At 20.8% G+C, this 15,914-nt stretch overlaps 3 protein-coding genes across 3 annotated transcripts; all 3 read left to right on the top strand.

Annotated features, from left to right (window-relative positions):
* Positions 1-2,976: 2,976 nt before the first annotated feature.
* Positions 2,977-3,997, top strand: SRAE_1000290400 (Hypothetical protein; the record flags this gene model as incomplete). The annotated part of the gene is made up of 4 exons (XM_024650035.1): positions 2,977-3,120; positions 3,162-3,216; positions 3,757-3,883; positions 3,925-3,997. The coding sequence occupies 4 exons, from the start codon at positions 2,977-2,979 to the stop codon at positions 3,995-3,997; spliced, it is 399 nt and encodes a 132-aa protein (XP_024503852.1).
* A 1,887-nt stretch (positions 3,998-5,884) lies between these two features.
* SRAE_1000290500 (Methylmalonic aciduria and homocystinuria type D protein, mitochondrial) lies at positions 5,885-6,835 on the top strand (the record flags this gene model as incomplete). Its single annotated transcript, XM_024650036.1, has 3 exons — positions 5,885-5,911; positions 5,955-6,051; positions 6,126-6,835. The coding sequence occupies 3 exons, from the start codon at positions 5,885-5,887 to the stop codon at positions 6,833-6,835; spliced, it is 834 nt and encodes a 277-aa protein (XP_024503853.1).
* Positions 6,836-12,190: 5,355 nt separating this feature from the next.
* SRAE_1000290600 (Kuzbanian) lies at positions 12,191-15,300 on the top strand (the record flags this gene model as incomplete). The annotated part of the gene is made up of 4 exons (XM_024650037.1): positions 12,191-12,252; positions 12,367-12,447; positions 12,501-15,139; positions 15,182-15,300. The coding sequence occupies 4 exons, from the start codon at positions 12,191-12,193 to the stop codon at positions 15,298-15,300; spliced, it is 2,901 nt and encodes a 966-aa protein (XP_024503854.1).
* Positions 15,301-15,914: the final 614 nt, after the last annotated feature.

Here is a 15,914-nt window from a genome sequence, read left to right on the forward strand (position 1 = left end):
AATATAACAACTATTGTTTTTTTATTTAAGAATAAATAAACAATATTATCCATTATTTTAAATATACATAAAATATTTGACAATATTTTTTAAAATTCTAAAAATATCATCAACAATTTTATTACAAACATGAAATCATACGATTAAGAAATGTATTTTCTTTTAAACAATTGATTTTATTTATATTTATACTTCATTAATAATATTATTTAAAACAAGAGTATTACAATTATTTAGTACTTCTAAAATAGATACATAAATAAATTATCTTACATCATTTTATATAAAAATATATACAAAATATCTTCTATGTATTTAGGCTAAAGTTTTATTGTTAATTGGATAAAGTAACTTAAGTGGTAGCAATATTTTTAATTAGAAACTTTTCTATATTTTAGAAAATTTCTAAAATTTATTTCTATAATATAATAAAACACAAAAGAATTTCAACTTTCTTTTTTTTGCCTATATTTATTATCAATGAAATAAAATGTTATATATAAAAAAAACTAAAAAAAATTATTTTTAATATCATTTGACATCACCAAAAGGTATCATATTCTGGAGAGATTCTATTTTTTTGTTTGTAAAAAACAAAAATATTCTATTTATTGTTAAAAGATTAATTGATATATTTTAGAAAAATAAATAACTACATATTGTTCATGAACAACAAAGAGTTAAAGTAAAGCATATGTAAAAATCTTAAGACTGCCAACTAACAAAATAACAAAATTTAATTAAAAAAGATTGCAATATTTTTTGAAATTTTGTTGCAAAGTTGTACTAACAAAAAGAAATAAAAAATTATTTTTTGAAGAAAGTTAGAAAAATATTTTTTTGTAATTTTTCAATATTCATTTTTTATGAATCTCAAAAGTTTATATTTTTGAAGAATTGTTTTGAAATGTTTATTGAATTATATTATAAATTTAATCTTTTATCAAAATTTTAATATTTTTATTTTTAAACAAACTATAGAAGTTTTTAGAAGTGGAAATTAACTATTAAATTTATTTTTTATTTTTCTTAGAATTGAAAATCTTTCAATCTTTTTGTATTAAAGTTTCAAAATGACTAAGAAATAATTAATATCAAAAAAAACTTAATTTTTTATAATATAAAAAAATTTTTTTTAATTAATTACAAATAGTTGACTTCAGAAAATGGAAACATTTTAATTTTTATTATAAAACAATAAAGTATTTTATATAGATTTATTTTAAAATATAAATTGAAACTAAAAGAAACATTTTTCGTGATAAAGTATCAAAAAAAGGAAGTAATAAATAACAAAACACAAAATAATAAAAAAAATACCTTACAATAATATCTTATAGACTAAATAATATCTAGAAATAAAAAAAAAATTTAAAAGTAACAGTTAGGTAAATTTAGTAATAGCAACAATATAATTTTAAATATTTTTTCTTTATTGTAATATTTAATTAAAGTTTTAAATTGTCAAGACATGTATAATTTGATTTATCTTATATAATAAAGATATGAATAATATATTTTTTATTAAATATTTTTTTTTAACAAAAATTATATTATTTGTCTTTTATTTTAAAAAATGAATACTACAATGTTTATGAATGAAACATCATTTCGTAAATATCCATTAACAGAATCCGAAATTATAATCAATTTATATATATCTATTTTTATACTTATCTTAAGTATTGTTTCAATATTTCTTCAATGTATAATATTATCTGTATGTTTGTTTTTTATTAAGTTTTGTATTGAAATGTAAATTATTTTAGATATTTATAAGAAAACGTCAAATTCTTGAAAATATTGCTTACAAAATTCAGATGAATATTTGTGTATCTATACTTATTCAACAAATAATTTCTGTGATAACATCCATCTGTGGTATAGTCAATAAAAAATTACCTTATATTATGGATATAATAATAGGTGGTATTATTCAGGGTTGTCTTTTAACAATTATACCATTTATAAGTCTATTAACATTTAATGCATTTGATGTATTTTACGATAGAAAATTTTTTTCACATATTAATAGAAATAATCTTTTCAAGTATTGTCTTTATTTATGTTATATTTGGGGAATATTTGTGACATTTTTTTATATGATACCAAATTTTTCACTAACTTTTTCAATTAAAACATTAGGTTTTGAGTATCGACGTGATTATAGCAATTATGAAATTGGTTCTGAAATTGAAAATAAATTTGTTATCTCATTTTTAACGATATCCTTTTTGGTATATTTATCTATTGTTTTTAAAATTTATAAATTAAGAAAGATAAGTTATAATGTATCACAAAAAAAATCTTTTTATTGGTCTGATGTTAAATTTTTAATTCAAACAATTTCAAATTTTATTTTTTATGTTGTAGTTGAAATTACATGGGAGTATGGTGAATATTTTTTACCAAAATCAAGATACTCAGACATAGTTATTAATATTTTATATATTATAAATAATTCAAGTAATATTTTATTAATAATTATAATGATAAGGTAATTAATCATTTAAAAAAAAAAGATATATTATTTTTAGTGAAATAAGAAAAGAAATGAAATATTTATTTTTATGTAAAAATCGTCATAAAATTACTATTGTTGGAAGTCAAAATGTTTTTAAGATTTTTTATTTTTAATTTGAAAAAAAACATAAATTAAATAAAGAAGATTTTTTAAACATATTATTTAAATTTAATATTAATATACTGTATAACAATTTATACAATTGTTAATTATCTTTTTACTAAAATATTTTTTTTTGTACTATTATTTAAATAACATTAATTATCCATAAATAAAAGATAAAATTTATGAACTTACCATGTTGTAATTATTTTAAAATAAATGAATAACTTAATAATATATATTTTTTTAATATAATACATGTATTATACTATATATAAATGTTAAGAAATTTATAAATATTATATTGAGAAATTATTTAAAAAACAAATATCTATAATAAGTTTATTATTATGACTAGTAAAAATGATGTTTTACAATTATTGGATATGAATATATTATTAACAAGTGATGATATTCAAGTTAATAAATATGTTTCTACATTTATACTTATTATGAGTATTACTTCAATATTTACTCAATTACTTACAATATATGTATGATTTTTTTTTTTAAATTTATCTAATATTTTTTTAAGCTATTTTTAAAAAAACGTGAACTTTTAAAAAACACTTCTTATCAAATACAAATGAGTATGGGAATTTGTTTATTGATACAACAAATCATTTTTGTAATTAATTCAATATATACAATTCTTAATAAATTATATCCTAAAATACCTGACATGATACTTGGTGCCATTAATCAAGCAATGGTTTTTACAATAATATCTTTAATATTTCTTTTAACAATAAATGCATTTGATTTATTTTATAGGCAAAAATTTTTTATTTGTATTAATAGAAAAAAATTTTTTAAGTATGGTAATATTGTTTGTTTTATCTGGGGTGGAATAGTTTCTATTTTTTATTCATTGGACCATTTTCAATTGAATTATAGTTTTTACTATTTGGGATATGAATTTAAAAATAATTACAATGGTTATAGTTTTGCTGTTGATTTTGAAAATAAATTTACAATAATATTTTTATCATTTTCATTTTTAATTTATATCTCAATTATTGTTAAAATTTTCAAAATGAGAAAATTAGGTAAAACAAATAAAAGAATATTTTATTGGTCTGATGTCAAATTTCTACTACAAGCAATATTTAATTTTTTTTTCTATATAGTACTTGAATTTTTGTGGATGTATGGTAAAAATATATTACCTTCTTCAAGATACTCTCAACTTACAGTTAATAATGTTTATAGAATTAACATTTGTATTAATACTTTTATTATTACTTTACTTATTTCGTTAGTTGAAGTTTTTTTATTATAATTAATTTTTTTTTTAGTGAAATAAGAAAAGAAATCATGTGCCTGTTGTCTTGTTCTAGTTATAAACAATCAACATCTACTACTAAGTAAGTACATTTGCTGTTATCAAAAATTTTATTGGTTTTAATAATTAAATATAATTTTTTTTAAAAAAAAGAAAAATCACAATATGTCTTAATTATTCTATAAAATTTAATCTTATTTAAAAATAAACATTCAAATTATAAGTGTACTACAATAACTTTATAAAAAAAAATAATATTTTTTTTATTTGTAATTTTAAATAAAGTAAAATAAAACTTATTTTTTTTAATTTTGATAAGTAAAACATTAAAAATACATAGTCTACTTCAAATTTAATTATTTTATCAATTTAAAAAAAAGTTTTATATTCACAACAAAATTATTTATTTGTTATTAATAAATATTTTATATGCACTTCAACATTTTAATTAAAAAACTTTTAGATAGAATTTTTTTTGATCAATATAAAAACACTAACATTTTTTTTAATACTATAATTTTAATTTTAAAAAATAATATTAGATTATAACACTTCAAAAAACATATTTTTTTTCATTTTAAAATTTTTTTTTATTTGTTTTAATATTCTATTATACTTCATCAAATGCATTTTTGGATACTTTCATTAATCATATACTTATTACTAACATTGTATGAAAACATAAAATAATAAGATTTTCGTAACAATGATCAGTGATCACCTGTGGGTGTATTAATAAAAGACATTTTGAATGTTCAATGAACCTTATTTTTATATTAAACAGATTCTTCTCCTTGATGACACATTTTTATTATTTATATGTTTCTATTTTAAGAATAAAAATTACAAAAACTTATTTTTAACTATGTTACCAATTTTTCCTAATTTTTATAAATAATTTATTACTAGTACATGAATTTTCTAAAATGTTTATATTGTCAAAAATATAGTATGTAATTACATTTGTTATTTAAAATACAATCTCAAATATCTAACATAGATTTTCTGGAAATAAAATCAGAAAATTTGTGGATCATTCTAGAAAAATGTTCTCTTAACAAAATTAATAAATACAAATTTTGTGATACTTACCATCAAATAACAAAGTCATATTTCTACACTATAATTTGTTGTACTATATTTAGTACAAGAAAACAAAATTAATATTTTTATGTTATTTCTTTAAAGTTGTTTTAATCAACTTAATAAAATGATAAACAAAATATTTTCTTATAAAACTAATTATTTAATTTATCTTTTTTTTACAAAATAATATTATATTTATGACAAAATCAGGAGATCAAACATTTATTTGTTTATATATTATTTATTTTTTATTAAAAATGAATATTTTTGTATCATCTTCCATTATGAAAATACTATTGAGTGGTGGTATAAGGTTATAAGAAATCATTGATTAAAATAATTGAACGTTATTTTATTTTTTTTCATCCCCAATAATTTTCTTCTTATTTATAAATATATCTATTTTATTTTTTAAAATTTAGAATCACAATATTTGACGTAAAAAAAATATATATATACTACTAAGATATTACAATTATTTTAAATATATTTAAATAATATTTGGTTTTTATGATACAATTAAAGCACAAAATACATCATATCGGCCGCGACTTATTTAAACCATAATCAGTCACAAAGATGTATAGTACAATTTTTTCTTGTCTTAATATTTAACTTTATCATATAAATTAGGCACGTGATACTTCATTTTGCCATTTTAAACTTTCTCTTATCACCTATAGCTAAAGAAATTTTTTACATCAGCGTTAATTGTTCTGATTGTCTATAGTAATATTTTAACATTTATCTCTGATAATATGTTTTTATAATTATCGATAATATTATGATTTCAAAAAAAAAAAATTTAATCTTTATTTGATAAACTATATTTCTGTAACAATTTTTCTATTATAGAGTACATCAAAAACTAATCCCAGTGAAAAAGTATGGCGTTGTCTTCAAGAACAAATATTGTAAGTATATTATAATAAAAATTTTAAAATATAAAATTTTTAGGTTTGTAAAAATCTTCGTCAATGTTCAAATAAAGCTTATTCTACAGCCATTAATATATCAGGAAACGTTACATTCTTTTATGAAAAACCTATAGATAGTAAGTTTTTATTATTTTATCTTATCATTAAAATAAATATTACTGAGATAATATAATAATTGTTTTACTTGTAGAAAAAAAAAATGCATTACTTGGACCTGAATACGAGTATCCATTACTTGGTGACGTTAAGACAACCCTTCTAAATATGCATCCAGAAGAACCAAAACCAAAAACAACAACTTTTGCCAAGGAACCAATTCGCAGTGATCTTGAGACTGTTCTTAAAGATTTTTCTTTTCAAGTTACCAGAGATGTTACTAATAATGGTCCAAAATTTATTGAATTACTTCAACACGATAAGAGAGATGTTGAATTAACATTTAATGAATGCCCTAAATTATTGAAAAAAGATTTACACAGAATTTTTGTTGATAGACATTTTGCAGGTGTTGATGTTAGTGTTATCAACATTTCTCAAAAAACTGAAAATGATATGACTGCATGGAATCGTGACATGGAGACTGAACGTGATGCTCTTTGTGAAAGTTTTATTAATAGTGCAAAAGATATTTGCTCAATTTTCCATAAAGCTGGTTTTTGGGCTGATTTTATTGAACCAAGTTCTGGTAGACCATATTTTGGATCATTTACAAATACTTGCTTCTTTGAAACAGATGAAAGATATCGCGATATGGGATTTAAAATTGAAGATTTGGGATGTTGTTATGTTATCAGTCACATGAAATGGGGAACTCATGTCTTTGTAGGAAGTATTTTTACTGATGCTCCTAATGATAGCATGGTTATGAATGAAATTAAAGAAGCTGTTAAAGATATCTAAAAGTATAAATATATATCAATGGAAAAAAAAAACTACAACATTTTGTAAATCTTTTATAATATTAAATTAGTTATTCTTTTTTTAAAATTAAAAATAAATTTAAAAACAACTTTTATAAAAATTCTTTTAGAATGATTAAGAATATTAAATAAAAGTTAAATAATATTTTAAATTTTTATGATATCAGTGATAATTACCAGTATTTTTTCAACTTTTTTTAAATATCGTAAACTACTGATTAACTCAAAATTATTGATAATTATATTAAAAAATAAATTATATACAATAATAGTTTGATACCAATATTCTATAAAACACATAAAAAAGTTTTTAGTTTCAAAATTTTATATCAATTTATTATGAAAATGATAACGTTCACTGTTATAAAATTATTTGAGTACTATTTTTTTAATGATTTTTACTTTTGAAGATATATTTTTTCTACAATATTATTTAACCCGGAACTAAATGTAGAATTAAAAGTGCAAAGTAATAAGTTTAATTATGAAGAAAATATTTTTACATTTAAATTATTTAACTTTAAAAAAATTTTTACAAACAATACATGGTGGTCAGTAAATTGATCATTTAAAATTATTCTTCCTGAATGTTCTACTAAATAAAGTTAAAAACTTATTGTTAATAATATTATATCTTCATATATTAAATTTGAAACACTTCCACATTACACAATACTTCAAAACTATTTATAATTGTTATTGAAATTAATATAAATATCAATTACTCAAAAAAACAAGTTTATGATATTCTTTTACATATTTCAAGAACTTACCATTTATTATCATTGCTATTAAAATATCTTCAAATACAATAATAAGTATCAAAGTATTAATTTTCTCGATTAAAATTGATTTAAATTGAAAAAAAATCTTTTTAAGTGTGGTTTTTATAATTTTCTTTTATTCATTGTATACATAAACTTTCTATGATACTTCAAAAACAACAAAAAATAAGTTTCTGGATAATCTAAATGCTTTAAAAATTTATTTTTTAATTATTTTTATTCATATTTAATTAAGACACTATTGACATTTACTTATATCTTTATTCAAAAATAATTTGTTACTATTTATTTTAGATAATCATAATTGTTCTTAAAAAATTTAATATTTTTTTTAAATATGTTATTTTTCATACTAGTATCAGAAACAATTTGAAATTATTTTTCAAAAAATGTCAAAGAGTTTTTTTCAAATGGCATTCTAGAATAATGTCAAAAAAATTAAAAACCATAATTATAAGTTTTCCCAAGAACTATATGTGAATATGATTATGCTACAAGTCTCTGGTACTGTATAAATATTCTATATTGTTAAACTATTATTTCAAAGTTTTCTAATTAAAATAACAATTCTACTATTTTTTGTTTTTTACTTTTTTTTGAGTCATATTTCGTAGATATAATAGATCAAAAACATGCAAAAAAACAATTTGCACATAATTAATTAGTTACTAGAAAAAGAACTTTTTCTATAAATTTGTTTTGTCCAAAATATATCTTTTTTTTTCTATTGTAAGATGAAAATTAATTAGTATTTTGAAATAAAAAAAGGAAACTAATTAAATTTTTTTTGTCAAAATACAAATTTTTCTTTAGTAAATTTTATATTAATTAAAAATATAAAAAAATGAAAGCATAATTAAGTAACAATCTTTAGAAAAATGTAGCAATTTTAAAAAAAAATTAAGGGAAACAAATAAATATTCTAATTGTTATTTACCTGGTCATATGTCTGGAACACTATATACATATATATACACCAAGAAATAGTAGTTTATAAAATAATAAAATGGCGATGTAACCTCACATGGTTCCCCTACTAATTATCATTAATAATGATCATAAATTTTAATAACTACTTCTTTGATTTACTTGATTAAGAGATTTTTGTATAATAAAATATTTATATGTATAAATAAAGGTAGTTTTTATAAATAAAATGTATTATCTATAAATCGGCTACATTTTTTTCTCCAATGATTTATTTATGTTTATCATTATTTTCTCACTAAAAAAGTAAAGTGCTATTTGTTGTTTAGAATAAAATACGAATATTTCATGTATTGTTTGATTTGGAGTTTGGTTGCACCCATAATAGATATTATCTATTTTATCCATTGATTCTATTTATACATGTTTTTATTTTTCATAATAAAATTGATTTTTATTTTACTAGAAAAATTTTTATCTATATTGCTTTTATATAATTTTAAATCTATTGTTACTTCTAGAATCGTGATATTTAAAAATGAAATAGAATATTCTTATAAATTAATATAAAAATGACTCATAGTTAACCAATGTCAATAATGATGTTAACCAAAAAAAATGATATTATCTTTTTTCTAGTTTACTGACCATTAGTCATTAGTATTCATCAATATTTAAAAAAATAAATATTAATCACTTTATATTATTATTGTAACTCAAAGCACAAAATTCTTTTTATAAATTTTTATAATACGGAAGTACTCTATTAAATAACAATTTTTCTAGAAATTATAAAGGACTTTGTAATAATTTTTTAATATAAAATTATTATAAAATTTAAAAAAAAAGAAGATATTAAAGAAAAATTTTTTGGTTCCGCTTTGGTAGGCGTAAACAAATATTTTTAGAAGGAAATAAAATTTTTGTTTCACTTTATAACCATTGAAGCTTTCATCTTTTGGTAAACAAGTTTTTAACAAAACTTTCATTAAGTTTTATTGTAGAAAATATGTATATTGATAGTATTACTCTTATTCATTAGATAATACTAAATTATACTTAAATTATTGAATGATATTTTTATTGCTTACAATAAAAATACCATCCTCATGTTTTTAAAATAAAATAGAAAATATTTAAGCTGACAGTTAATACAAAGTCAATCATCAAGGTCACAATGTATTTTGCCTATACGTTTATTTAACAATTATTAATTCATCTTGTCTAAATAAATGTATCTAAAAAGTTTTTAGCTAACAACACGCCACCCTAGGAAGTGTTTAATAAAAAGTTTAAGTTAGAAAATTTTTTTTTTTGCCTCCTTTTTAAACATGCCATCAGAAAGTGACCTTGCTCTTCTTATAACTGGTACCCCAAAATATTTCTATTGAGGAAATCATATATTACTTATTCAACCATATTTTAAATTTTCAACTTTTTTTTTTTAATTATTCTTTTGAAGTGCAATATTTACAATTCATTTTATTATTTTTTTTTTAATCATAATTCCTTTATTCTTTTTAATGATTGATGGTTTTGACTACTTTTTAAAGCATAACTTATAAAGTATACTTTTAAATTTAAGATACAGCTTAAAGATATAAAGTTAAGTTATCATAATAATTTGTAACAAACAAGATTAAAACTTTTGATTTCACATAACCATCTGCCGTGTTAACTTTTAGTACATAATTTTCTTAGTACTTCTTCAACATTTTATAAGTGTTGTCATTAGTGCCATTCCAAAAAAAGTGTATTTAGAGTGTTGGATATATATATATATTGATTTTCGCTTCTGTTAAGGTTAAACGCCTATTCCATTATTTTCGTCCAAGCATTCATAAAATTATTTCAATGTACAATATACCAATCTTAAGAATATGATTTATGTTTTTTTATATCTATATTTAATATTCTATTTATTTATACTAACTTTTATTCTTGTATTATTACTTTTTTTTTTTAATTATTTTATAAATATTAAAAAAAAAAATTATTTAATTTCTTTTTTTTTTATATTGTATTTTATATAATTAATTAACATTGAGAAATAAAACAATATATAAATATAATATATATGTCATCGGAAAAAAATTTATATTATTCTCTTATCAATCTACAATATATCTTACTTTTAATTTATTTAATTTTCTCACTACCTACCTTTATTCATTGTTAATTTCCCACTTTTTAAAGAGTTTTACATTATAACATATAATTTCCTGAATGATCATTATTTATTTTTACAATGGTCAATAAACTCAATGAAACTCTAAATTATTGTCTTTATTTAAATATTTAGCAAACAAAATATCTTACAAACTACCGTTAAAATCATTTTAAAATATATGTATATTAGATTTGTTAAAACATATTTTTATTATCATAAGATAAATGACAATGCTCTTAACCTTCATCCTACTAATATTATATATACCTCAATTGTATTTAAATCAAATGATCACAAAATCCACTTTAAGTCTTTTTTTTTTAAAAATGTACCTATGATATATTTTTCAACATTAACCATTCAAAACGTTTTAATGTAATTATATCATAATAAAACTTTTATATTATATTATATATATATATAAACCACAATTATTTATGTCTATCCTCATTTTGTATATTATTTTCTTTTATTTAATTCTCCATATAACATGAGGTGGACATTAGAGGTCATTGTAAATCATTATTATTTTATAATATTTTTCAACTAACGATAAATATAATATTATAAAAAAGAAAAAAAAATTTTCCCAATTAAATTTTATGATATATTTATTAAATATTTTATTCCACTAATCTTTATTTTAAAAAGTAAATAAATAAATATAGTATTTCTTAAAAATTTATCCAAAATAATTTATTTAATTGACTATTTTTCACTTTTTTGATTCCATTAAATAAATAAATAAGACACATTACTACCTTTAATACTTTATATTTCTTTTAACCATGTCCCAATAACTTTCTTAATTTTTTTTTTTCCTATAACATCCACACCTAATAAATATTTTCTTTTCCTGTCCTTCAATAACATTAATATTGTAAATATATATAATATAATATTATAATTTAACACAAAACATAACCGATCCCCAATTGAAGATGAGATGATGAAGAAAAACTGACTTTTTGTTTGGAATATATATATATATATATATACATCTATTAACATATAAAGATAGAATAGATTTATTTTATTTTAATATATGTCTACCAATTTTATTAGTAATTATGGTCTCCAGAATTTTTCCCTACCCATTTTTAATAATGGTTTTTACATTTTTAATTTAGTACAGTTGCCTTGTTATACTTATGTTTAATTATTTTTTTTTACATCCTATTTTATATCACGATATTATTATTTTTATTTTAGAAAATATATTTTACCATTCATTGATTAAATTTAAAATACCTTCTTTTTTTTTATTTAATAGTGACAAAAGATATAAATTAACTATATTTTATTTTTACAAAGTTTTACTCGTCATTTTATTGACAAACATATAGCTTCATATTTTTTTTTTTTATACATAACTTATTTCTTTTTAGAGTATTATTATAAAGTTAAATGACAATATATTGGAAAAGACATTTAAAAGATATAAGTTTGTGAGATGAATGTTTCCCAATCTTCTTTTTCTTTACCATCAATTTTCTGCAATATCAGAAGGACCAGGTATATATTTATTCTTTCATTTTTATTGTTATTAAATTTTTTATCTACTATAAATGGATTAAATAAATTTCTTGATTACTATGAAACCTTGAATTATAAGCCCTTATATAATAGATGGGAAGATAAAGGAAGTGGGAAACAATATAATAATAATGGTAACGGGTTTATTGAATTAAAATTTACAGCATATAAAAGGTATTTTTAAATATTTTTAAATTAAATATTATTTATTATTATTATGTATTTAGGCGGTTTCACTTATTATTAAGTCCTATTAATGAATTTACAGGAGTATTTTCTCAAGATCATATCATTGATATTAATGGAAATCCAGATTATGAAATTAGAAAACCAAAAAATTTTTTATATGAAGGATATTTAAAAGATGATCCACATTCTCATGTATATGGATCAATTTTTGATGGTATTTTTAATGGGCAAATTCATGCAACAGATGGAAAGACATATACAATAGAAAATGTTAATAAATATTTTTCTAAAAATAATCTACCAAAGACATATCATTCCATTATTTATAATGATGAAAATATTAATAATAATATTAGAAAAGAAAGAATGATAAGAGATACCTCTGATAATGGTATTTATTCTCATTCATGTGGTATTGATGATGAAATTGCTAAAGAAATGAAAAAAATTCAAGAAAGTATTATTCTTGAAGATATTCCATCATCATATCAACAAAATACTATTGAAGATGATGATGAAGAAATTCCATATTCAATTGTAATACCTTCTCATGATACATTTTCATATTTTATGATGAATAATAAAACTAAACATCGTCTTAGAAGACCAAAACGTAATTTAAATTTTATTGAACAAGATGAAATTAATAATGAAAAATTATATAGAGTTAGAACATGTAGTATTTATCTTCAAGCTGATCATAAATTATATGAACATTTTTTTTATAAAGAAGGAAATAGAGATCATATTAGAACACGTGAAATAATAATTGATTTATTTTACAATCATATAAAAGCTGTTAATCAAATATATGAAAGAACAAATTTTAATGGAATAAAAGGTTTAAATTTTGTTATTCAACGAACATCTATTTATTCACCAGATACCTGTGAAAATGGGCAACCGGTTAAAGGATCAGATAATCCATTTTGTGAAGAAAATGTTGATGTATCAAATTTTTTAAATTTAAATTCTAAAAAAAATCATTCTGCATTTTGTTTAGCATATGCCTTAACATATAGAGATTTTATTGGTGGAACTCTTGGTCTTGCATGGGTTGCTTCACCTAGTGCTATAACAGCTGGTGGTATATGTCAAACATATCAAAGGTATAATGAAGGATCAAGAGGTTGGGTATATAGAAGTTTAAATACTGGTATTGTTACACTTGTTAATTATGGTAACAGAGTTCCAGAAAGAGTATCACAATTAACATTAGCTCATGAAATTGGGCATAATTTTGGATCACCTCATGATTTTCCTATTGAATGTCAACCTGGATTACCAGATGGTAATTTTTTAATGTTTGCCTCTGCAACATCAGGTGATAAAAAGAATAATGATCGATTTTCTAAATGTTCTATACAAAATATATCAAATGTTCTTTTTGAAGTCCTAAGACAACCACCAAATTCACATTTTCATCATTCTACTTTTATGTTAAATGGAAAAAGAAATTGTTTTCAGGAACGTACTTCTGCTTTTTGTGGTAATCAAATAAAAGAACCTGGTGAAGAATGTGATTGTGGTTTTTCTGATACAGAATGTCTTATGATGGCTGATAAATGTTGTACACCTCATGAGGTAAATGGTGTAATTCAAGGTATTGGAGCATGTAAAAGAAAACCAGGTGTTAGATGTTCACCATCAGAGGGACAATGTTGTGAGGCTAAAAATTGTGATTTTGTATTAAGTTCAGAGAAAAGAATTTGTAGAGAAGAAAATGATTGTCAATATAAACAATTTTGTGATGGTTTTTCAGCTTCATGTCCTGATAGTCTTAATAAACCAAATGGTTCACCATGTCAAGATTCAACTAAAGTATGCCAAAATGGAAATTGTAATGGAAGTATTTGTGCTTATGTTGGATTAAAAGATTGTTTCTTAACTGAAGGACCACCAGATACATTATGTCATTTGGCATGTGAAAAAAATGGAAAATGTATAAGTACAATGGATCTTGATGAATTTAGTAATGGAAAGTTTGGACAAAAAGGTAGAGAAGGTTTAAATGGTCTTCTTTTGCATCCAGGTTCACCATGTAATAATTATAGAGGATATTGTGATATATTTAGAAAATGTCGTTCTGTTGATTCTAATGGACCATTAGCAAGATTAAGAAATCTTGTTTTTAATAAACAAACAATTAAAACTATTAGACAATGGGTAATTGAACATTGGTATTTTTGTATCGGTTCAGGTTTTGTTTTATTAATATTTATGGCTTTATTTGTTAAATGTTGTGCTGTTCATACACCTTCAACGAATCCCAATAAATTACCTGCTCAGTCTTTCTATGATACACTTAGGCATCCAGGAACACTTGTTAGAAGAAGACGAGGACCTACAAATGGTGCATATTCAGTACAACCAACTTCTTCTAATAATCAACAACGAAGTAATAATCAAAATCAAAGGCCTGTTGTGGCACCAGCAAATAGGCAAAAACGTCAAAAAAAGCAAAGAACAGGTGGACCTTCTGTTGAAACAGCAGTTGGAAATTCAAGAGGAATTTCTGTACCCAGAAATCCACCTAATCCATCAGCACCTCCATTAATTTCACCACCACCACAACCACCATCCAATCCAAATATATCTTCAAATAGAGAACGTATTACATCTTCAGGTGGACAACATCCTCCTAAACCACCTCCTGTAGGAACAATACCTTCATCAGGTATGCAAATAATTCAACCACCAACAAATGTTATAGTTGTAGAACCACCACCACCTTATACTGCAACAGCTGAACAATCATTACCTTTATTTCAAACACCAAAAAATGGTCCTCCAATGGGAAGAAGAAAAAACAAAAAATCAACTGGAGATATTAAATAATTTTAAGATTATCTTTAAATCCTAAATAAATTTGTATAGGCAAAATTGGAGTTGGTTAACATTTTTTTTATTTTTAAAAATTTTAGAAACCTTTTCTAGGAGAAATAAACGCACAGATTACAAAAAAAAAACAAAATTAATTTTCAAAAACATTTCATCATATATATAGAAATGGTTCCGAGAACGCAAAAAATAAGAAAGTTAAAAAAAAATTGTTAAACTAAATTATAATATAAACAAAACATGGTCAAAAAAAATCTATTTTTTACAACAACAAAAAAAACACAAATAATTCACTTTTTTGACCCAAATTTGAACCAAAATAAAATTAAATGGCCATAGTCATTTTTTGGTGTAGAACATTTCATAAAAATACAAAAAGTACCTCTGGGTAAATACAATTATCTATCAAATCACTAGAATCATATTAAATTTGGAGCATTAGTTCCTGATCTAACTACCAAACTATATATTTTCTAATTATTTTATTTTAACTTTTATTAAAGTAACATTCCAATAAAAATATTTTAAAATGGAATTTTTTATATCACTAAATAATGGCTAAAGAACTTATTATTTTTTTTTACAAAATAATTCAAATTTTCTTTCATGAA

This window comes from Strongyloides ratti (assembly GCF_001040885.1).
Source record: "Strongyloides ratti genome assembly S_ratti_ED321, chromosome : 1".
Classification (NCBI taxonomy): domain Eukaryota; kingdom Metazoa; phylum Nematoda; class Chromadorea; order Rhabditida; family Strongyloididae; genus Strongyloides; species Strongyloides ratti.